At 41.0% G+C, this 24,062-nt stretch overlaps 2 protein-coding genes across 4 annotated transcripts; both read right to left on the reverse strand.

Annotated features, from left to right (window-relative positions):
• Positions 1 to 1,429: 1,429 nt before the first annotated feature.
• LOC146959804 (uncharacterized) lies at positions 1,430 to 18,976 on the reverse strand. 3 transcript variants are annotated; one of them, XM_085772888.1, is made up of 13 exons: positions 18,882 to 18,976; positions 18,246 to 18,365; positions 17,050 to 17,187; positions 16,814 to 16,912; positions 16,271 to 16,420; positions 16,025 to 16,150; positions 13,461 to 15,735; positions 13,185 to 13,226; positions 12,681 to 12,788; positions 11,817 to 11,921; positions 10,895 to 11,002; positions 5,212 to 5,316; positions 1,430 to 1,862 (listed from the first exon to the last, which is right to left on the reverse strand). In XM_085772888.1, exons 1-13 carry the CDS (start codon positions 18,960 to 18,962, stop codon positions 1,645 to 1,647), a joined length of 3,675 nt encoding a protein of 1,224 aa, XP_085629014.1. In that variant the 5' UTR covers positions 18,963 to 18,976; the 3' UTR covers positions 1,430 to 1,644. The 3 variants fall into 3 exon arrangements, with proteins under 3 accessions (XP_085629014.1, XP_085629015.1, XP_085629016.1); XM_085772890.1 differs by lacking the exon at positions 13,461 to 15,735 and having other exon boundaries at positions 1,682 to 1,862; XM_085772889.1 differs by lacking the exons at positions 11,817 to 11,921; positions 12,681 to 12,788.
• Positions 18,977 to 19,274: 298 nt separating this feature from the next.
• On the reverse strand, positions 19,275 to 23,485 carry LOC146959805 (uncharacterized; the record flags this gene model as incomplete). The annotated part of the gene is made up of 8 exons (XM_085772893.1): positions 19,275 to 19,313; positions 19,908 to 20,024; positions 20,541 to 20,657; positions 20,938 to 21,054; positions 21,570 to 21,686; positions 22,172 to 22,364; positions 22,577 to 22,733; positions 23,356 to 23,485. Coding segments are annotated over 8 exons (987 nt in total), but the record flags the coding sequence as incomplete, so codon positions are not given.
• Between the last annotated feature and the right edge of the window lie 577 nt (positions 23,486 to 24,062).

The following is a 24,062-nucleotide window of genomic DNA, read 5'->3' on the forward strand; positions in this document are numbered from 1 at the left end:
TTCCAATGGTCCCAGACCTCTGTAAAAAATCAGGCAAGCTTAAAAAAAATTAACAAAATTTTCAGTCACTTTAGGTTAGCCATATTCTAAAGTTTTTTCTCTATGCTAGTTTTTTTGGTCACTTATGGGACATGTTTCTAGCATTTGTTACTTTGTGGGATCCACTTACACACACACACAGATATGTCAAGTCTTTCTACCTTAGCAGGGACCAAAAACTAGATGGAGTTATTGTTGCAAAAGCTATTTTTTTTTTACTTAAATCTAACACTACAAAAAAAGTAAAAATGCAAAAAAAACCTGATATTCCCCATAAACATTGTCTGACCTCAGACAGTTGTAATCATGAAAAGAAAATCCATCTCTAATTATTTTGTGTGTAGAAATTAGTGTACGTCACAGAAACCGGCCTGTAAAGGGTTAATTAATGACTTTTATTGTTTGAAATTAACAGCCATTGTAAGAGAGAAGTTAAAGGGATAGTTCAACATTTTGGCAAACTGGCCCATTGCCATAATCGCTATAGTCATAGCAGTAGGTTCATTACCTTTAATTGTAGGTGTAAGCTATTTTCAGTACGGCGGAGGGCAGCAGCTGGCTGCTCAGAGCTACGCTATGGAGGCTAAGGGAATTTCTTGGTTTCCCTCATTAAACTCATCAAATTCAACATCCCAAAACTCCACAGCGCTTTTGTAGACAAGTTGTGACCTGCACAACCACCACGCTATGAGATAACGACGGAACGATACGAAACGGAGCCGTTTTCGAGGTAAATACAGGGTAAATACGGAGACTGCTTGCTGAAAAACTGTCCCTGAACGCAACGCGCATCAGCGGTTTTGTATGAATTTACCTCGAAAACGGCTCCGTTTCGTATCGTTCCGTCATTATCTCATAGCGTGGTGGTTGTGCAGGTCACAACTTGTCTACAAAAGCGCTGTGGAGTTTTGGGATGTTGAATTTGATGAGTTTAATGAGGGAAACCAAGAAATTCCCTTAGCCTCCATAGCGTAGCTCTGAGCAGCATGCTGCTGCGCTCCGCCGTACTGAAAATAGCTTACACCTACAATTAAAGGTAACGAACCTACTGCTATGACTATAGCGATTATGGCAATGGGCCAATTTGCCAAAATGTTGAACTATCCCTTTAAATAACATAACAAAAAAAAGATCTCAAAATATAAAACCATTAAAAAGTTATGACTTCACCAACATGAGGACTCAAAAAGTCCTTAACAGGGTGAAAGGGAGTATTTTCATTACACATTGAAAAAAACAAAAAACTAATTTTTTTTTTTTTAAATTTCAACAATCACAGATAAATAACCGCTCCAAACCATTTTGCCATAGCATGATTGTAGCCAAAATGCCACTCAATAATGTAACAGGCGAGGACTCAAAACGTCCTCGCAGGGCCTAAGGGTTAATACTGCAACATATTCACTAAATAATATCAGAAATCAATACAGTCAGACTGAGTGGAAAATTGAGGCACCTGAGCTCAGTCTGTGTTATATTGCAAGAATCTACTTCCTATGTGTGAGACTTCAGTGAATATAAAATAATTTGCATGTTTTGTTTTGCCTCCAGTAGGGCTATCTCAAATAGCACCTCCTCCTACAAACCTTGTAAAGTGAAACACTTTCACTCTAATTTTCTTCGCAGAGAAGTAATTCGATTTTTAACAAAGTATTTCACTGCCCTCCAGTCTCGATTCTTCAGGGCTTGAGGTTCTGCAGTGATGCAGCGCTGACAGTCCTCCTTCCCTGGGACTTGGTTCATCAGAATTTTTTTCTTTAAATGACGTTCTACTGCAGCACATTCTTCTGTTGTCCAGGTTCTTTTAACAACAGTTTGTTTACCTAAATGGGCATAAAAAGGACAAGTTACAGAGTTATAAGAACTTTAACTTGTAACTACAACTGAAAAAATCTGATTGATTCCATTGGTCATCCAATGAAGTACTGACTTGGTTGAGACCATACAGGACTGTCCCACAGTCAGGAAAAATACATAGTTTTACCAACCATTAACTAAATACCCCTTTTACACACAACCCCCTAGGTGCCACATAACTAAAATCTATTTAAGGCCGGGTGATGGAGGGCTTTTAGATTGCATATCAATGGCTTCAATCAAGCCCAGATTTGGGATATTATCCAGCCCACTATGTGCTAATAGATGCTCAAAATGAACATGAATGTCTCATTTGAAACATCACGTGATTTATTGCACGGATCGGCTAAGAAGATTTGTGTGGTTTCTGCCTCTCTCCCCCAACAGGCAATATTTCTAGAGTCTCTGTCACACCTCTGTGTCATGATTGGTCAAAATCTAAAAGCCTGGTTGATAATCTATTAGTTTTCTTCCCTCACAAAACTGATTTACTTGGACATAAAAAAAGAAAGAAAAATGGGGTGGTGAAATAGGGACGTGATTGAAACAGTCGCAATGTGTTCATATGCCTGTTAGAGCTCTTTGCATTACATGATCAACAATATGTTTCAGACACACCACAAACCCAAACAAAGTTAGCAACCAAAGTAAAACAGGGCTACAACACACAAGAAGCTTTAGAATTTCTGTCTCCAAATGTATTGATGGACAGGCTGAGGAAAAGACGTCAGAAAGCAGCATCAGAAACGTGGTGAAGTGAGGAGTAGCTACAGCTGGGCTGATAATTTTCAAGACCAGTAAGTCCCTGTTTGTTGTTATGCAGTTTGAATATTATAAGATGTTTGCTTATTTCTGTAAAACACAGCATAAAATTAATTTGATTGTTGAGTTTTATTCTCGAAGTTTGTGCCTGTATGTGTGTTACGTGGACACACCCTGTCGATCAATTGATAGATAGTACTTTATTGATCCTAAACTGGGAAATTCTTGTGTTACAGCAGCTGTCATCAGACAGACAGAAAAACTGGTCAAAAGTAAAAAATGAAATATATAAGAAAATAGCCATGTATACATAAAGATTATAAAATTAAAAAATATACAAAGTACTATACTGAAATGTACAGAAATACGCTACGCCAGTCGCAATAGTGTAACACTGTGCAAAATATCAATATAAGTAAGGGATAATGTATAGTTCAGAGGTTGTTATGGAGAAATAAACCCCGACAGGTTGTATGGAATTTATTCCATAACAACTGACCAACTGTACATTATCCCGCTTATTACACGGTTTACGAGTGAAATAATTAATTTGAGACATAATGTTGATCAAAATACGACTTTCATCGATTTAAAATTACATTTAACGAATCTTAAAGACCAGTCACTTCCGCTGTTTTGCCGAGCCTCCTCCCGTTCGTGCATTTGAAGCCTTTGATAATTAATCAGTGGATCGATGGATTACCATACACGTGTTAAGATGTGTGTATTGTGTGTAGTCGTATCTGTCATAAACAAGAGATTAACTTTACTGTTTACGGGGTGCGTTTGTGTCGCGGAGTCGCGGTGCCACCGAGACGAGAGGAGAGCTGTGACACCGGGTCAGAGGCTCTGATCAGCAGGTTTGGTGTCCAGCAGCGATGTGGAAGGAGCCTCCACTCTCCTTGTAACAGGTTACAAGTAATTTATCTAACATCACTAATAGTCCGAAGCTGTTTAATGGCGGTAAAAATGAAACACAATGTAAATATCCTGCACTGTGGTCTGGAGATCAAAGTAATTTTCCAGCGGCCCTTACCATTTATTAAATGTCTTGTTAACACCTTTGTCTGCATATGCATTCACCTCTGTTGAAAGCCAGTGGTAAATTTATCAGTTGTTGGTCGCATATTTGATAGGCTACTTTGGTTGGCAGAAGGAACTAAATTTTGAAATATCAGTCTCTTTGGTACTGAATTAGTATGTTTTATTAGGATTGTAGTTGTAGCCACTATAATAATAATAATAATAATAATAATAATAATAATGATGATAATAATGACAATAATAGTAATAATAGATTATTACAGAGTTCACTGTGGCCCAACATTTTTTGCAGACTGAAATGGCCCAATCCACTGAAGCTAAATGGACCCCTGCTCTCATCCTGCAGCACTACTCTGGGCCTCTCACTGCCATGCCCAGTGTGCTTGCTGCACTGAGGCATGGAGTGACTTTAGGCGCATCCTCAGCGACATGCGAGAACACGTTTTCAACGGTGACCAATGTCTTTAGTCAGCACAGACGAAGCATGCTACAACCGCGAAAAGCACACTTGATCCAGCTGGTGATTTTGGGAGGAAGACGGGAAGGGTCGCTTGCTCAGAAAGTTCATACAATACAAAAACAAGGAGGCTGCAACTGTACTGAAGAAAGGTAGGAGATACAATTTATCTGGTTTATTTTTCTATGTTCTATGAACTCTGGAAAAGACATCACCTCCGAGACATAGAATGTGTCATATAGAAGAGAAACACACATTTCAGGACCGCTGTCTTGTATCATCACAGACATTTCCTGTGATTTAATTTCCTTACGGAAAAGGAAATCACAGGAAATGTCTATAGAGGAGGGATGGACAATATCTGACAGAAAAAGGCCTATAGCTGTTAGAATGTGCCCCCACACACCACCACCCCCCCTGATGTAAAGGGTAATATATAGGGCTGAAAATCACATCGCCTTTTTTCATGTGTCGGGCATTTGGAGTGCTATGTCAGGAATTTGAAGGAGTGCACGGCCAAAAAAAGGGTTTGGGAACCGCCATTCTGTCACACATGTCAGTCGCCACTGCGTGGCACTGTCCCTGGTTCTGAAATGGAGCAGAGCGGTGGAGGAGAGATTGACAGAACACATTGGTTCAGTCTTGCTTACTTTTTGTGCTTGTATTGTAAATAGTACTTTCAGCCCTAACTATTTGTCTCTATTGTATTAATTTACAGAAAGAAGCGACAAGGAGGGCCAGGGAGGTGAAGCTGCTCAACGAGAGAGGGAAAGAGAGCATGCTTTGTCATGAGCGGGAGACCACGTTCTGTTTTGGTCTTTTGATTTTTGTTGTTCAGACATAGGCCTAGTTATCCCACAACCCACCACAATTCTCCGAGCTTTAAATATATGAATATTTAGGTCTATCTCCCCTCTTTAGCCCTAAAACCTTGACCATGTAATTAGAAAGCCATGAAGCCTGTGATGCCATGATGCAGATACCAAAGCTTTAAGCTTGCCTTGCATATTATATGTCACACAGTCAAATAACATGCCGTGTTCTTAACGTACCTCTCTTTTTTGAAAACCTCCTCTGGTTTTCTGTAGAGGTCCTCTCTTGTAGGGATGCGGTGCTGTCCTCGTCTTCTGATTCCTGAGCTTCTGGTATACTGGCATCTGGTCAGAGAAAAAAGTTTAAACAGAAAAATGAGACAGCTATAGACTAAAATATGAATATGAAGTAGCTCTTGGTAAGCTGGCTGTATTTTTGTTTGTCATGCATACCTAATTTTGTCATTGCAGCAACTATAAAATTGTAATAATATGAATAAAGATTGTATATAATTTGTACATGGTGCCTGCGTTTTTAACAGATAAATGGGCAGAATTTGTCCATGAACCTGCCTGATTCTTCAACAACCCAGTGTGGTTTGGAGCAACAAGTGCTAAACTGAAACCCTTGAACAAGATTGTGATGACTATGAACAAGATAATCAAGGCAGGGACAGACACGTCTCTGCAGCCTTCACAAGAGACTTACAGGAAGACCTCAAAAATTGCAGTAGGAAACACATGCCTAACACCCACTAGGCCCCCATGTCCTCTGTGCATCTACTGTATATACAGTAGTTACTTGTCACTCAGACTATAGGGGTTATTTCCCTCCACCCTCAACCCCCCCTGCTAATAACACAATAACCTCTGCACCTACTTTTGCACCATTATTGCCAAGAGGGCTGTCATAGAAATGTGCATTTTATTTAAAATGTATAAATGAAGAGTTATTTCAGGTCCGTTAAGAATTTTACACACACACAACATATTCCATAGATGACCCTAGTCATAATTGGTTTGTGTTTGTTGATTTTGTTTTGTCTGTAAACTGTATGAATCAAGTTCCTCATGTTTCTCATAAATTAATTTAAGAAGCTTACCACTCTTTTTAGCAAACTTCCTCCTCTGGTGTTTGGCAAAGGGGCTTTCTTGTGATGATGTGGTGATGGTCTCATCTTCTGAACCCTGAACTTCTGCCATACTTGCATCTGAAAAAAGAAAATAGTTTGAATAAATAAACAAGATAGTCCTAGCATTCCAGAAACTGACTGCATTTGATCCTTTTCTTTCTGATAATTTAGTATATAATGTGAATCTAAGGTGAAAGAGAAAGTTGTGCATACTGTTCTAATTTGACAGATTAAATCATAGCAGATACAAGCAACCCCTGATGTAAAGGGTAATATATAGGGCTGAAAATCACATCGCCTTTTTTCATGTGTCGGGCATTTGGAGTGCTATGTCAGGAATTTGAAGGAGTGCACGGCCAAAAAAAAAGTTTGGGAACCGCCATTCTGTCACACGTCAATAGGTGGTTTTCAGATGACGTCATGCGGAACGTCACGACTGCAGATGGAGGGCAGGGAGTGTTTTGCCCGCAGGAAAAGAATAGGAAAATGCCTACTGTCTGCGCTGTCTACGGCCGTTCAAACCGGTCAAACCGGGAAAATCAAAAAAGTTACTTGAGAGTTCCTAAGGTAGTAACACAAAGGACTCAAATTTCAACATCTGACCGAAAAACGGTGGGTGGGAGGGACGGAAGTGACCATAGTAAACAAACAGTGTTCTAGCCTGCCCTACAGTAAAACTGGCACATAGAAAGAGGAGTAAAGCAATACATTAAGCGGTAATATATATTTAAAGCTTCAGTAAGCGATCCGGTGGTTTTGGCTAATGCTGCGTTCCAGGCAGGCTTTTGAAACCGTAAATTACAGCTTCAAGTCACAACTTACGACTTTGTAGCGTTCCAGGCAACCCACTCGTGTTTCTCCGACCTGTTTTACCTGTGAAAGTCACTATAACGGCCACTCGTAACTTCTGACCTGTGAACTCGTACCAGATCGAACTGGTATGACTTCACAGGAGTTACGAGTTTCCTTGAACGCACCATAACGTCCTCGTCCCTACGTCACCACATTCACGGCGTTCCTTGGCTGCACACACAGCCCTGCATGCCGTTCTCTCTCCTCATTGGATAAAAACTGTAGGATACGATAAATGTTTTCTCCTGGGCTCAGAGCAGAGCAGAGTGACTGACAGACCCGTGTTTCAGACCAAACACTCTATAGAAGTGATTGCTGTCGGAAGATAGAACTATTTAAGACTTATATTAACACAAATATATCACTTACTTCTGCTTTAAGCATCAAAGATGTTCAACCAAACCCACATAGTTTGAAACAACGTTCAGAACACACACAGCCAGTGTCACAACTAAGCATATAAAGTCTGCTAGCTTAATGCTAACGTATAATGTAAAACACCATAGACGGGCTAACAGAAATTAGCATGCAGTTTACAGCCAGTAAAGCTGCTAAAAACTGTTTTAATTCTGGCTTTAGCGTTGTTAACACGTCACCGTTTAATCCAGAGTCTGTGGTCAGTTTATAACGCTGGGGAATTTGCTCCGATGTCTGTTTTGGGAGAAGTGCAGAGTCTGTGTGAGCCCCGACCGGGGACCAGGGGAAGCGGCTGTCACAGCAGCAGCAGCCGCTCTACTGAGCTGATCTGCCGGGGCCGACCGTCCTCCTCCCGGAGGAGGAAACGAGCCAAGTAACGTATCCGCATGCTTTTAGAGGTTTACCGCTGAGATTAATGTTGGTCTCATTGATGAAATGTAACTGTGGCAGTGGCATTAGTTTGTTTGAATGAAAAGTGAGCAGGGCTGCTTCTGGGCTACGGACTGAAATCACCGCATTTATGTAAATGAATAAATGTTTTACAATGAACCGATCAGTCTAATACATTTTATTTTGTTAAGTTGACATGGTTACTGTACATGGCAAAGATTATTACCACTTTATGACTTAAATTTACTCTGTATTTCTATGGGAGTCCTATGGGAGTGTCGCCACTATTGGTGTTTTATTCTGAAAAACACACATGCGCGCTTCCGCCCCCGCGCCTGCACTCTCTCTCAGTTAATGCTGTGGACGAGTCCACTCATGTGTTGACGGCGGCGTTTAAAAATCAGCGCCAGTGAAGAGAGAGCAGCGGCCACCGCTCAGGACGAATGAACGGGAAATAATAATTTAAAACACTCGCTCGTCTCCTCAAAGCGGCCGCACAACAACAACCCTCCTCCTCCTCCTCTTCCTCTTCCTCCTCTTCCCCCGGCCCGTAGGCTACATGTGCATACGTTTACAAATCAATCTGTAGAGCGGCGGATAACGTTATACGATGTTACGACGTGTATTTGTGTAGTTTAATCTGTCATAAACAAGAGATCACTTATGGGGCGCGTCAAAAAAAAAAAAAAGTTATGGGGTGTGTTTGTGACGAGAGCTGGGACAGCGCAGCGGGGCGAAGGCTCTGATCTTCCAGGTTGGATTTCATCCCAGAGACGCAATAAGCGACACACACGGAAGCAGAGAGCCTCCATTCTCCCTCTTAATAAGTTCAGACCTGCAAACTCCAGAGAGTAAAAAAGGTGACAAGGTCCGAAAAACCAAACCAATGCCCCCCGCCCCCTGGGAGAACATTTTTGTGATTTTAATATTTTGATTATATTTAGCCTACTGTTTACAGCTGAGAATATCAGGTATTGCCCCCCCCCTCCATTAAATACAGTGCTGTGAAAAAGTATTTGCCACCTTCCTGATTTCTTACTTTTTTGCAGATTTGTCACACAATGTTTTTATTTATTTGTATAATATTTTGATGGGGCAGCCATCTTGAGAAGGTTTTCACCACTGTTTCAAGCTTTCTCCATTAGTGGATAAAGGCTCTCACCATGGATCACTGGAGCCTGGATGTGAAGAGTGAAATTGAACCAGCTTTCAAAAAAAAATAAAAAGGTTTATCAAAGTTAGTTCATGATTTAACAAGAGGGGGCAATTAGTTTTTCACATAGGATCAGGTAGGTTTGCATAGCTTTTTTCCCCTTAATAAATGAAATTATAATTTAAAAAGTGCATTTTATATTTACTTCGGTCATCTTTGTCTAGGCTATTAACTCATTGAGTGCCAACCACGTAATTTCTCGTTTTTCGTTCCCATGCGTTGAGTGCCAAAAACGAGATTTTAGGTTTTTTGCTTTTTTTTAAATGATGAAAATAGACACTTTAATACACCTTATGTGTAAATTTGGGGACTCTACGACGAGCAGAACTGAAATAGATGACGATCAAAAACTCATGACAGCTCATGATCTGGAAGTTTTCATCATAACTCGGCTTTTACAAACGGAGTTGTGCATGTGGATGCAGCAGCTGCTCTGCTCTCACCCGCGAGGCTCCAGCAGCTCAGAGCAGAAACAGGAAGCTCTCAGCCGACTGTCCCGCCCGGTCTTCATCTGTAGCAACACCGTGTCCTCCCCAAGGTCCTCCCGTGGTAAAATTTGATGGTCTCTGGGTCAAAGCAGGCCGCCGGCACCGACCCGTACCACAGAAGGACCGCGACCACCGGTGGGGCCGGTGTTCCCGACCTGCTGTGGCCCAGAGACCATCACATTCCACGGCGAGAGGCTGTGACACGGCACGGTGCGTCTGTGTTATTGTTGTTTAGTGGCGCGCGGCACTCAATGAGTTAAAAGTTGTTTCATGATAAATAACAAGTTTGAGTAAGAAATCAGGAAGGGGAAAATACTTTTTCACAGCATTGTATGTAGCCTGGGGGTTGAAAATCACAGCACATAAACAGTGCACAGTGTGTATCACGTCTTTCCACATATGTTCTTCCTTCGCCTTTCAAACGGAGCAGAACCGGTCTGACACAACACCAGCGCTAGAAACAGGTCCATGGAGCTGTGTGCTGCGAACGTGCATGAAACAACAAGCACGCCGAATGTGCGGCGCGCCGTGTGTATAACTTGCGCCTACATTGAAAGTATGTGAGCAAAATACGCTACAGCTGAATGGCCCTGATGCACACACACACGCTTTATCCAAGGCGCCTGTCATCATAGTTTTCTGCGTTCCACCGAAACATCAGATAACTTCCCGCGTGTCGTTTCAAAATAAAAGCTGTCCAATATGTTTATCAAGACTCTATCACTCCCCCGCCGGCTGCCACAATTGTAAGATTTCATCAATGAGACCAACATTTATCTCCTAAAAACAATAACCACACGGTGGTAAACGTCTAAAAAACCTGCGGGTATGTTTATTAGCGATGATTTTCTCTACCACAATGAGCACGGACGCCTGCCCGGCCAAGGAGGCCTGCAGACGGGCTCTGCCTGTGTGAGGAGCCGCTGCAGCCCCGGAGCTCCGGTGCTCCGGCGGTCCAGCGTTACGTCGGTCCGGCGAACAACGTCGCTTCTCACACAGGTAGGCCTACAGCTTCACTTACATGAAACGTCGGCGTAAACTTCTAAATAAAACTTAGTAAAGTGACGCTACAGCGCTAAAACATGCAGGGAAAAAGCAGGAAGTAACCACTAGCCACAACAGAGCAGCATGGGAGGAGGCGGGGCCGGTCTATGGGCTGGAGCAGAGACCTCGGCATGACCATGTAGGGGAGTCCGGCACGCCATGACGTCAACGCGAGCTCATGTCAAAAAAAGTCAGTGCAACCGAGTGTAACAGGTGTGCAGAGAAATCCAAGAGAAATCCCAATCATCTAGCAGGGTTTACCTCCAAATGCATTAACCTCAGGATATGACACTTACACGGCCTCTAGAACCATTATCCAACATTTTAAACATACATAAAAGTCTGAAAGTTGGAAAAGCATAATAGGTCCCCTTTAAGAAGCTTACCTCTCTTTTTAGCAAACTTCCTCCTCTGGTGTTTGGCAAAGGGGCTTTCTTGTGATGATGTGGTGATGGTCTCATCTTCTGAACCCTGATCTTCTGCCATACTTGCATCTGAAAAAAGAAAAAAGTTTAAATAAATAAACAAGATAGTCCTAGCATTCCAGAAAATGACTGCATTTGATCCTTTTCTTTCTGATAATTTAGTATATAATGTGAATCTAAGGTGACAGAGAAAGTTGTGTATACTGTTCTAATTTGACAGATTAAATCATAGCAGATACAAGCAACCCCTGATGTAAAGGGTAATATATAGGGCTGAAAATCACATCGCCTTTTTTCATGTGTCGGGCATTTGGAGTGCTATGTCAGGAATTTGAAGGAGTGCACGGCCAAAAAAAGGGTTTGGGAACCGCCATTCTGTCACACATGTCAGTCGCCACTGCGTGGCACTGTCCCTGGTTCTGAAATGGAGCAGAGCGGTGGAGGAGAGATTGACAGAACACATTGGTTCAGTCTTGCTTACTTTTTGTGCTTGTATTGTAAATAGTACTTTCAGCCCTAACTATTTGTCTCTATTGTATTAATTTACAGAAAGAAGCGACAAGGAGGGCCAGGGAGGTGAAGCTGCTCAACGAGAGAGGGAAAGAGAGCATGCTTTGTCATGAGCGGGAGACCACGTTCTGTTTTGGTCTTTTGATTTTTGTTGTTCAGACATAGGCCTAGTTATCCCACAACCCACCACAATTCTCCGAGCTTTAAATATATGAATATTTAGGTCTATCTCCCCTCTTTAGCCCTAAAACCTTGACCATGTAATTAGAAAGCCATGAAGCCTGTGATGCCATGATGCAGATACCAAAGCTTTAAGCTTGCCTTGCATATTATATGTCACACAGTCAAATAACATGCCGTGTTCTTAACGTACCTCTCTTTTTTGAAAACCTCCTCTGGTTTTCTGTAGAGGTCCTCTCTTGTAGGGATGCGGTGCTGTCCTCGTCTTCTGATTCCTGAGCTTCTGGTATACTGGCATCTGGTCAGAGAAAAAAGTTTAAACAGAAAAATGAGACAGCTATAGACTAAAATATGAATATGAAGTAGCTCTTGGTAAGCTGGCTGTATTTTTGTTTGTCATGCATACCTAATTTTGTCATTGCAGCAACTATAAAATTGTAATAATATGAATAAAGATTGTATATAATTTGTACATGGTGCCTGCGTTTTTAACAGATAAATGGGCAGAATTTGTCCATGAACCTGCCTGATTCTTCAACAACCCAGTGTGGTTTGGAGCAACAAGTGCTAAACTGAAACCCTTGAACAAGATTGTGATGACTATGAACAAGATAATCAAGGCAGGGACAGACACGTCTCTGCAGCCTTCACAAGAGACTTACAGGAAGACCTCAAAAATTGCAGTAGGAAACACATGCCTAACACCCACTAGGCCCCCATGTCCTCTGTGCATCTACTGTATATACAGTAGTTACTTGTCACTCAGACTATAGGGGTTATTTCCCTCCACCCTCAACCCCCCCCTGCTAATAACACAATAACCTCTGCACCTACTTTTGCACCATTATTGCCAAGAGGGCTGTCATAGAAATGTGCATTTTATTTAAAATTTATAAATGAAGAGTTATTTCAGGTCCTTTAAGAATTTTACACACACACAACATATTCCATAGATGACCCTAGTCATAATTGGTTTGTGTTTGTTGATTTTGTTTTGTCTGTAAACTGTATGAATCAAGTTCCTCATGTTTCTCATAAATTAATTTAAGAAGCTTACCTCTCTTTTTAGCAAACTTCCTCCTCTGGTGTTTGGCAAAGGGGCTTTCTTGTGATGATGTGGTGATGGTCTCATCTTCTGAACCCTGAACTTCTGCCATACTTGCATCTGAAAAAAGAAAATAGTTTAAATAAATAAACAAGATAGTCCTAGCATTCCAGAAACTGACTGCATTTGATCCTTTTCTTTCTGATAATTTAGTATATAATGTGAATCTATCTAAGGTGACAGAGAAAGTTGTGCATACTGTTCTAATTTGACAGATTAAATCATAGCAGATACAATTTTTCAAAATTTGTGAGTCTATAAAGTCACAGAATATTTGAAAGCTTTAAATGTTGTGTGATAAGATATCATCACTTTTCCCTATTTCCAAATATGCAATGGCAATAATTTACATAGGGGAACCTGCTGTCATTGTATAGCCAAAGAAGATTTAGACCCAAATATTCTCATCCAATGACTGATAATTCAGAACCAGTGTCAAAAATGCTTCAAACAAACCTTCGATATCCTCTTGGGAACAAGCTTCAATTTCAACAGCCTCTGAAATGTGAATTGACAAAATACTGTATGAATGAGCTGGACAGCTGAAAGTGTAGTGATCTACCTCTGACAATCAAGAGTACAACAAGGGGAACATAAATAGCTAGACTGATTAAATAGTTAAATTTAAATTGTGCTGTTATAGTCAAACTCCAGCCAATACAAGCTTGCCCTGTTCAAAACTGATTCCATTAAAATATATGTAAATATATAAAAATATATATGACTAAGTACCATTTGGATCAATCTGAATTTCATCCAGGCTCTTTCCTTTGTACTTTCCAAGCTTTCCCTGCTCCAATGCCAGGAGGACTTTACTTATTTTGGCGAGCTGGAGGGTCCCCTCTGGAAGGCGGTAGTGTTTTCTGTGTACATCTATGTTATGGCCAAGGAAGTCTGCCAACTGGTCAAGTTCTGTGTTCTTCAGATTTAGAACAGTGGAGAGTGTTGCAATGTGTTTCCTGAGTTTTGTTGAGGTCAGAGCTCTGGGATTTTTGATGCCACTGCATTCATGCACTAACTGTCTTATACAGTCAGAACCCCTGAGGTGATGTACAGAATGAGGCAATGCAAACAAGAAACCATTTTCAGTCAGTACCCCACATTCTGCTCGCTTCTCGACCAGAGTATCAAGACATTCCTTCATGAGTGGAGTGAGGAGAACAGGAACTTTCCTTCCTCTCTTTCCAACAATGGTTATCCGGACAAAATGTTTGCAAAGCTTCTGCTCAAGTTCTGTCAGGGCCAAGTTAACGTCTTCATGCGTTTCTGATAGGTCTCTTGACAAGTACACAGACAAAGGCATTTTGGATACCTCTCCTTCTCTCCGGCGGTTGAAGAGGATAACTTGTGCCAGGGTCACTTTAGACAGGTTTTTCCAGTTTGAGGGGGAAGCCTCTTCTTTCAGGGCATGTAAGTGTTGCTGTTGTTTTTCAGACAGCTGGGAATTAAGACTTTGGACATCCTGCGTGAATGGTAGGAGTTGAGGGGAATTCCACTTGGACTGGTCGAGCTGAATCAGTGCTTGGCTTGCAATGTCAAATTTCCAGCTCTCTTGGTATAGCTGTGCAAATTCCTCAGCATCTTGGACTGTTCCTTTATCTCTTGCCTTCAATCCTTCAGATTTCTTAAACATTGCCAAAGCAAGCAAGCTGTGTCCAACTTTGCGAGCCAGTGATGGACATTTATATTTGCCTGTTTCATCACTGAATCCAGCTAAGCATCTTGCAGCAGTGACAACATGAGAATAATTTTCAGGTGTTATAAGTTCTTTTATAGTGTTCACTGGTACGACTTTTTTTGCTGCCAGCAACAGCCTGCCAAGTTCCCTCAGCTTTTGTCGAACGTACTGGTGTTGGCTGATTACCCTTTCGTTCTTCTTAAACAGTCTGTAGCCGTACTCCAGAAGGTAGCGGTCTTTCTTTACAGCTATGGCAATCTTGTCTTGATTCATATTACTCAAGAACTTCCAGTACGCAACACTAAATCCAGGAGGAGCTGGTTCAGCAAAGGCACACAATGCCTGTATCCTTGTTTTACCTTGTCCCTTGTCCTGAGGCTTGAACTTGCAAACCTGAAAATGTCGCCACATGACTCTTTTTGTAAACAGTCCGTAGCAGTACACACAATGTAGAAATTTTTGTCCCTCTGTCTTTTTCTTTGGCTGCTTGGATGGGACCAGCTTTCCTTTCTGGCTCTCCAAAACGTCTGAGTTATGTTCAAAATTTCCTTTGTTTCTGATTAAATCTAAGTGCAATCGTCTTTCTTTTGAGTTTTTTGGAAAACTGAATGCTTTTGAAACATCTATTTCATCACTGTGCATACGTAACAAATGTCTTGACATTTTTTGAACTATCTTTTTACAATAAAAGCAGTGATGCTTCTTGTTATACTGTCTTGAACCATCCTCCTTCTTCATAACTGGATTGACAAAGACAGATGCATAGTTTTCAAGATCATGCTCATCAATACATGTTTGCCCCACCGTCTCTTCATTCATACAAGTGCTTTCAGCAGAACCATCATTTGTTTCAAAGCTGCTTTGACTGGAAGACTCAAATTGACTCAGACTGGAGGACTTGGACTGGCTCTTGCTGGAGGACTCGGACTGACTCTGACTGGAGGACTTGGACTGACTCTTGCTGGAGGACTTGGACTGGCTCTTGCTGGAGGACTCGGACTGACTCTTGCTGGAGGACTTGGACTGACTCTTGCTGGAGGACTCGGACTGACTCTGCCTGGAGGACTCAAATTGACTCTGACTGGAGGACTTGGACTGGCTCTTGCTGGAGGACTTGGACTGGCTCTTGCTGGAGGACTTGGACTGGCTCTTGCTGGAGGACTCGGACTGGCTCTTGCTGGAGGACTTGAGCCTATGCTTAGTATTTGTCATGGGTATTTCCAAGCTGCAGTCACTGTCTGTGCTCTCTCCCATGAGACCTGGAATATACTCCTCTCCACTATCTTGATCTACACTTGAGGCATCTGATCCTGCAAGAATCCCTTGCATCTTGAGAAGAAAAAGAAAACCTAAATTAATAACTCAACCTCCTCTCTCCCTTATACTAAATATGATTAAAATGTATAGCAGCCTAGGCAGTTTAATATGTGTTAAAATTATGTGCATTTAGAGTGGTATGAGTAAAATTCGGGGTGCCAGATTTACAAGATCAACAGACAGGCTCATTGATGATAGTGATGACTGAATCATCTATATGCATGTCTAGAACTTCAGTTAGGAGGGGGGGGGGGCACAACCCTCAAAGTGATTACCCTGAAAAAGTAGTTAGAAGACTTACAGGACGGAAGCAGCTTCTCCTTCGCCTTTGTGAAGCCTTCTCAGACTTAGACCAAGTAGATGGATCCTCTGCACTGTCATCACTTGATTCATAGTGGGCATCAGAATAATCTGGTACTTTTTTCATCTGTAAAAAGAGTGTGTGGTCATCCTTTTTCAGAAACCATCAAAATGAATAACAGTTGACAGATTTAGAGGGGAAAGGTCTGTCACTTAGTTAGTGGCATTTAAAGTGCCAGAGTCATACCTGAATGTTTTTTGTCCTCAGCTTTGGAACAACTTCAATGTCTGATTGCTCATTGGAATCATCCTTTATGGAATCCTCATAATCGGTTTCTTCCACAATACTCTCATCTGAATCACTGACACGTTGACAGAAATCTTCTAATGTATGCATCTACAAAGAGAGTTGTGTTAGGTGAAGGTTATCTCTTTTTGTTTATACTCTAGTTATGTCACAAAAATTGAGTAAATATATCCCAATTTGTTTGTCAGATGTTGAGGTAAAAATTAAATAGGCCCACCCTTTGCAGAAATGTACAGAAATGTTTTAGAAAATATGAATGAAAGCAAGAACAATATTTACAACTAAAATGGCAGCACCTACAAAAAAACAACACCACCAAACTCACCAACTAGAGCAAAAGACATGTAATCATGACTATCTGACCAGTTATATGTATGTCTGACAGAGTAGTTTGTTATGTATTATCTCTTAAAAGTTAACATCTTCTAAACTGAATACCTCTTTTACTGACAGGCTTTCAGGATGCTAACAGTCTCCACTCACCCTTTGTAAAGCCATCTCAGACTTGGACTGAGCTGAAGGGCCCTCTGTACTGTCATCACTGTCGTAGAGGGCATCAGAAAAATCTGGAACTTTTTTCATCTGCATCATCTGAGTGTTATGTTATGGCGTGGTTATACATTTTAGTTTACATTTATCAAAATCAATTACAGAGGACACATTACAAGGGTAAATGACTGATCAATGTATTATTGATATTTAAAGTGTCAGGGGCATACCCAAATGCTTTTCGTCCTTCTCAACTTTGGAACACCTTCATCACAGCGTGGAGCCAATGGCTGATCATTTAAACAATCCTCATCGGTTCCATCAGTGTCAGAATAATCCACCAGGGATGATCCTCTGATAGCAAATTCCTAAACATCATTAAAGACAAAATAAGCAGAGAGGTTGAGCATACCATCACTAGTTGGGTTTCCATCCACCTTTTCTTATGCGCATTTTGTGAAAATGTGCATAAATACTTGAATGGAAACGCCAGAAATTCGAATAAAGGCAGTAAATGCGCATAAAAGTTTATACGCTTGGAGGGGGTGGATTTCTCAGCGTATCGATTTAAGGAAATGCGAGTTTTTGTGATGGAAACAGATTATGCGAATTGAGCCAGAGTTTGTGGGTGAAGTGCTGCTGGACTTCACCCAGCGACGTTCAAACAAATGGAGAACAACGCGGTGTCCCAGCTCTCCTCTCTGCACCCCGCGACACAAACGCGCTCCGTCACCCATAATCTTTTGTTTATGACAGTTAAGACTACACAAACACACCGTAACATCGTTATGTAACGTTATCCACCGCTACATTTATTGATTTTTCACCGGCTTCGTATGTAAACAGATGCACATGGGCGAGAGGAGCATAACCAAAACAGCGGAAAAGCAAGCGGACTTGGACAGTTCCTACTGTCTTTCTGTGTAAATATCTCATGTTACAACATGAAAACCTGCGTCTTCAAGTGCGGCCTATATAATATGTACAGTATTTTCTTTTAAAATGTAGCTGGTGCGGCTTATACAGGTGCGTCTATAGTCCGGAAAGTACGTAAATTGTCCATGATGTTGAGTGTCAGCTGAGTGTCAACTGTTGGATACAGTCACACTCTCTTATGACGTAATCTCACGGCGCACTCCTCCTAATCGCAAAACAAGAATGAATGGAAACGGGCATAAATTCGCTTTGCTTTTTGCGCATTTTTACAAAATCCGCTTTTAAATTCGATACGACTTGGATGGAAACCCAACTTCATATAGACACTGTGTGTTTTGTAGGAAGAGTATCTAACAGGGCCCCATTAAGACATGACCTGAACCTTGTGTGTGTGAAACCAGTTAGCTAAATGGAGATCAAATAGAAACTAGTGTGTCAAGTTATCAGTGCACTTTATAACGAACTCATTCACATTCATTCTTTCCATTACCTCTGGACCATCATCTTCAGCAGCAGCATCATCATCATCTTCACCATAAACCTTGGAGGACAGATCAACAGGAGGCACAGTCATCTCTTCTTCTGCTACTGGAGCCTGCTTGGATGTCACCTGGTGTTTAGACATACAAGAAGAAGACAGTCAGCTCTGACAGGAATCATGAGTCTGGAAATACTTACAGGTCACAAAGGTATTATGATCCAGGGCCCCACGAGGGTCAGTGTTAGAAGTCTCCCTATCTTAACATCCTAACAGGGGCCTAAAAAGTGATCTCACTTCAAAATATTTTCTTCATCATGCAGCAACTCAGAAAGTGCATTATTGTTATTATAAATACTTTAGTTTGGATGCAGAGAAGTGTTGTCCTGTAGGTTAACAATCACTTATAGAAGGGTCCATACGGAGGGCCCCAGTAAGGACATGAACTGAAATTTGGTGTGTGTGTGTAGAAGAGAAAAGTTGGAAAACCCTTTTGAAGGAAGAGTATCTATCAGGGCCCCATTAAGACATGACCTGAACCTTGTGTGTGTGAAACCAGTTAGCTAAATGGAGATCAAATAGAAACTAGTGTGTCAAGTTATCAGTGCACTTTATAACGAACTCATTCACATTCATTCTTTCCATTACCTCTGGACCATCATCTTCAGCAGCAGCATCATCATCTTCACCATAGACCTTGGGGGACAGATCAACAGGAGGCACAGTCATCTCTTCTTCTGCTGCTGGAGCCTGCTTGGATGTCACCTGGTGTTTAGACATAAAAGAAGACAGTCAGCTCTGACAGGAATCATGAGTCTGGAAATACTTAAAGATCACAAAAGTTTGCTCACATGAAATCTGCATTTGAAATTGTATGTTACTACTCTACTACTATGTTTAACTACTCTTCAAGTCCTCAAAGACACCTGACCTGAACCTTGTGTGTGTGAAACCAGTTAGCTAAATGGGGATCAAATAGAAACTAGTGTGTCAAGTTATCAGTGCACTTTATAACGAACTCATTCACATTCATTCTTTCCATTACCTCTGGACCATCATCTTCAGCAGCAGCATCATCATCTTCACCATAAACCTTGGAGGACAGATCAACAGGAGGCACAGTCATCTCTTCTTCTGCTGCTGGAGCCTGCTTGTATGTCACCTGGTGTTTAGACATACAAGAAGAAGACAGTCAGCTCTGACAGGAATCATGAGTCTGGAAATACTTACTGGTCACAAAGGTATTATGATCCAGGGCCCCACGAGGGTCAGTGTTAGAAGTCTCCCTATCTTAACATCCTAACAGGGGCCTAAAAAGTGATCTCACTTCAAAATATTTTCTTCATCATGCAGCAGCTCAGAAAGTGCATTATTGTTATTATAAATACTTTAGTTTGGATGCAGAGAAGTGTTGTCCTGTAGGTTAACAATCACTTATAGAAGGGTCCATACGGAGGGCCCCAGTAAGGACATGAACTGAAACTTGGTGTGTGTGGAAGAGAAAAGTTAGAAAACCCTTTTGAAGGAAGAGTATCTATCAGGGCCCCATTAAGACATGACCTGAACCTTGTGTGTGTGAAACCAGTTAGCTAAATGGAGATCAAATAGAAACTAGTGTGTCAAGTTATCAGTGCACTTTATAACGAACTCATTCACATTCATTCTTTCCATTACCTCTGGACCATCATCTTCAGCAGCAGCATCATCATCTTCACCATAGACCTTGGGGGACAGATCAACAGGAGGCACAGTCATCTCTTCTTCTGCTACTGGAGCCTGCTTGTATGTCACCTGGTGTTTAGACATACAAGAAGAAGACAGTCAGCTCTGACAGGAATCATGAGTCTGGAAATACTTACAGGTCACAAAGGTATTATGATCCAGGGCCCCACGAGGGTCAGTGTTAGAAGTCTCCCTATCTTAACATCCTAACAGGGGCCTAAAAAGTGATCTCACTTCAAAATATTTTCTTCATCATGCAGCAGCTCAGAAATCGCATTATTGTTATTATAAATACTTTAGTTTGGATGCAGAGAAGTGTTGTCCTGTAGGTTAACAATCACTTATAGAAGGGTCCATACGGAGGGCCCCAGTAAGGACATGAACTGAAATTTGGTGTGTGTGTGTAGAAGAGAAAAGTTGGAAAACCCTTTTGAAGGAAGAGTATCTATCAGGGCCCCATTAAGACATGACCTGAACCTTGTGTGTGTGAAACCAGTTAGCTAAATGGGGATCAAATAGAAACTAGTGTGTCAAGTTATCAGTGCACTTTATAACGAACTCATTCACATTCATTCTTTCCATTACCTCTGGACCATCATCTTCAGCAGCAGCATCATCATCTTCACCATAGACCTTGGGGGACAGATCAACAGGAGGCACAGTCATCTCTTCTTCTGCTGCTGGAGCCTGCTTGGATGTCACCTGGTGTTTAGACATAAAAGAAGACAGTCAGCTCTGACAGGAATCATGAGTCTGGAAATACTTAAAGATCACAAAAGTTTGCTCACATGAAATCTGCATTTGAAATTGTATGTTACTACTCTACTACTATGTTTAACTACTCTTCATGTCCTCAAAGACACCTGACCTGAACCTTGTGTGTGTGAAACCAGTTAGCTAAATGGGGATCAAATAGAAACTAGTGTGTCAAGTTATCAGTGCACTTTATAACGAACTCATTCACATTCATTCTTTCCATTACCTCTGGACCATCATCTTCAGCAGCAGCATCATCATCTTCACCATAAACCTTGGAGGACAGATCAACAGGAGGCACAGTCATCTCTTCTTCTGCTACTGGAGCCTGCTTGTATGTCACCTGGTGTTTAGACATACAAGAAGAAGACAGTCAGCTCTGACAGGAATCATGAGTCTGGAAATACTTACTGGTCACAAAGGTATTATGATCCAGGGCCCCACGAGGGTCAGTGTTAGAAGTCTCCCTATCTTAACATCCTAACAGGGCCTAAAAAGTGATCTCACTTCAAAATATTTTCTTCATCATGCAGCAGCTCAGAAAGTGCATTATTGTTATTATAAATACTTTAGTTTGGATGCAGAGAAGTGTTGTCCTGTAGGTTAACAATCACTTATAGAAGGGTCCATACGGAGGGCCCCAGTAAGGACATGAACTGAAATTTGGTGTGTGTGTGTAGAAGAGAAAAGTTGGAAAACCCTTTTGAAGGAAGAGTATCTATCAGGGCCCCATTAAGACATGACCTGAACCTTGTGTGTGTGAAACCAGTTAGCTAAATGGAGATCAAATAGAAACTAGTGTGTCAAGTTATCAGTGCACTTTATAACGAACTCATTCACATTCATTCTTTCCATTACCTCTGGACCATCATCTTCAGCAGCAGCATCATCATCTTCACCATAGACCTTGGGGGACAGATCAACAGGAGGCACAGTCATCTCTTCTTCTGCTGCTGGAGCCTGCTTGGATGTCACCTGGTGTTTAGACATAAAAGAAGAAGACAGTCAGCTCTGACAGGAATCATGAGTCTGGAAATACTTACAGGTCACAAAAGTTTGCTCACATAAAATCTGCATTTGAAATTGTATGTTACTACTCTGTTTAACTACTCTTCATGTCCTCAAAGACACCTGACCTAATGATGCATTTTATATAATAAATAATAATAATAATAATGACATAGAAGGATGGAATATTTTTAAGTTTGTAAAGCGGATTTCTTTTGCACCAACACACCCCGTTCTAAGTGCTGGTTTCAACCTTGTGTAGACATTTCATTAATTAGAATGAAAGGAACTTTCATTATTTTTCACAATTTTTTCTTTTTTTTAAAAGAAAAATATACTTTGAACACTGGTCTTACTATGACTCAAAGATTCTCATTTCATCTCAAGTTGTGTGAAGTGAAACTAACATCTTAAACAATCATGTAGTGTAACCAATGCATGATCATCATCACCTTTTGACGCCATGGCCATTTTGAATCACCATAGTTGTAATCAAGTTCAGTCCCTACTTCGATGTTCCTCACAGCAAACAGACACAAATGGGGCCTGTTGTTCACTATAACTTTTTTCATGACGCAGTTCGGAGATTTGTGGTTGTCGTTCACTAATCTTCCAAGGGAGCCGTCTTCCTTGGATGCATCAATACTAAAAATAAACAAAAACAATACATCAAATAAATATAAACTGTATAAAATAGGCTATATCTTCATAGTTTTGTTAGAAGAGCCACTTGAGATTTAAAGTACATTAGGTGTAATATTTCACTCATTTGTTCATCAAATATTTAAGCACGTTTCAGATCTAAACAAGAATCCCCTAATTGCTACTAAAAATACATCTCATATAGGCCTACTTACCACCACTGGCGTTTCTGCCAATCAAACTCATACAGAAATGTACTCTGTGTCTCTGAGTAGTTCCTTGATCTGCATTCTTCTGCTGATATGAATTCACCCCTGTACTCCAACACAAAAGAACCTTGCCCGATTGGTTCGGTAGCAAACACTCCTCTTCCTATAATGACACAGAATTAAATAAACTTAAATAAAAGTCACACCAAGTTGCCTTAACTTTTCTCATACAGCATTAAAAAAAGTCTGTACTCTTTAGCTCCCATGAGCTGACCACAGATCAATATGTCATCTCCTATCATAGGTCTAATTGTGTACTTTTGTTCTCTGTATAGTTGTCTTTCTAAAATTGTCTAAAATGTGACATGACTTTTTAAATATGAAGGTTTTCTGTTTAGGACCATCATGTGATATGACCTACAAGCCTGTATTCTGGTTCTCCGTTTGTGTAACTACTTCTATGCATTAACTTAAAATGTTACTATTGAATATGCAAAACAGTTTCACATTTTCATTACAGTCTTCTATTGGTCCAGCACTTACCTTAATAGTACTTGAATGTGCTGGACACTTTACATACAGCAGAAATAAAATAGATAACTTTACATTTGGTATATTTATACCAGTGTGTACCTGAAACTTCTCTTATGGAAATCAGGCTCATTTATACACACCTACTGTATACCTAAACACATTGGATTTAAACAAGACAGACGAATGAAGCCACTTATTTCTATAAGATATCTTCTGAATGAAAAATGTGCTGAAAGCACTAGAGATCATACCTTTGATATTATTGATAAATCTCACTGCAAACCATGGCTTGTCTCCAGCTGACAGAATATATGAGATTGCATCTTCAACAGGCTTTATCCGGGCCTTCCTTTTGGATGTCATTGCTCTGTGAAAATATTTTTATAACATTAAACAGCTGTGCAGCATGAGAAAACAGACTGCTCATTCATTAATTCAATAATTTAAAGAATATCATAAACAAGGTTTAAACAAGGTTTATGATATTAGTTGAACTGTAGCTTAGCACGTTATTATTTATTTTCTCAATTATGAGAATATGGCATGTGCTACGAATATAGCTGTTTTGGATTCATGCTTCAATTATTGTGACTCACACAGATCATTAACCCCTGACTAATAACATCGGTTAGCTTAACTATTTCTCAACACGACTGCATTTGAGGGGGTGGCCCGGACCCCACAAAGCTTAACTGATCTAGCCATGCCTACCGCAACTCTCTCCCTGACCAGGCCTGAGCCCCGGGCCACAGTGAGCGTACCTGGCCCAGAGCGATAGGCCTGAGACCCGGAGCATAATTAGCTTACCTGACAAGGCCTGTAGCGACCCTGACTGGGCCCGAGCCTCGGGTGACAGGTAGCTTTACTGACCGGGCCCGTGCCTACCGCGAGGCATATAACGTAACCGAACAATTAAGTTTGTTTTACAGTGATTATGTGACATTTCTGACTACTATAA

This window comes from Trachurus japonicus, unplaced genomic scaffold (assembly GCF_045865225.1).
Source record: "Trachurus japonicus isolate A0001 unplaced genomic scaffold, Traja_1.0 AP031043.1".
Classification (NCBI taxonomy): domain Eukaryota; kingdom Metazoa; phylum Chordata; class Actinopteri; order Carangiformes; family Carangidae; genus Trachurus; species Trachurus japonicus.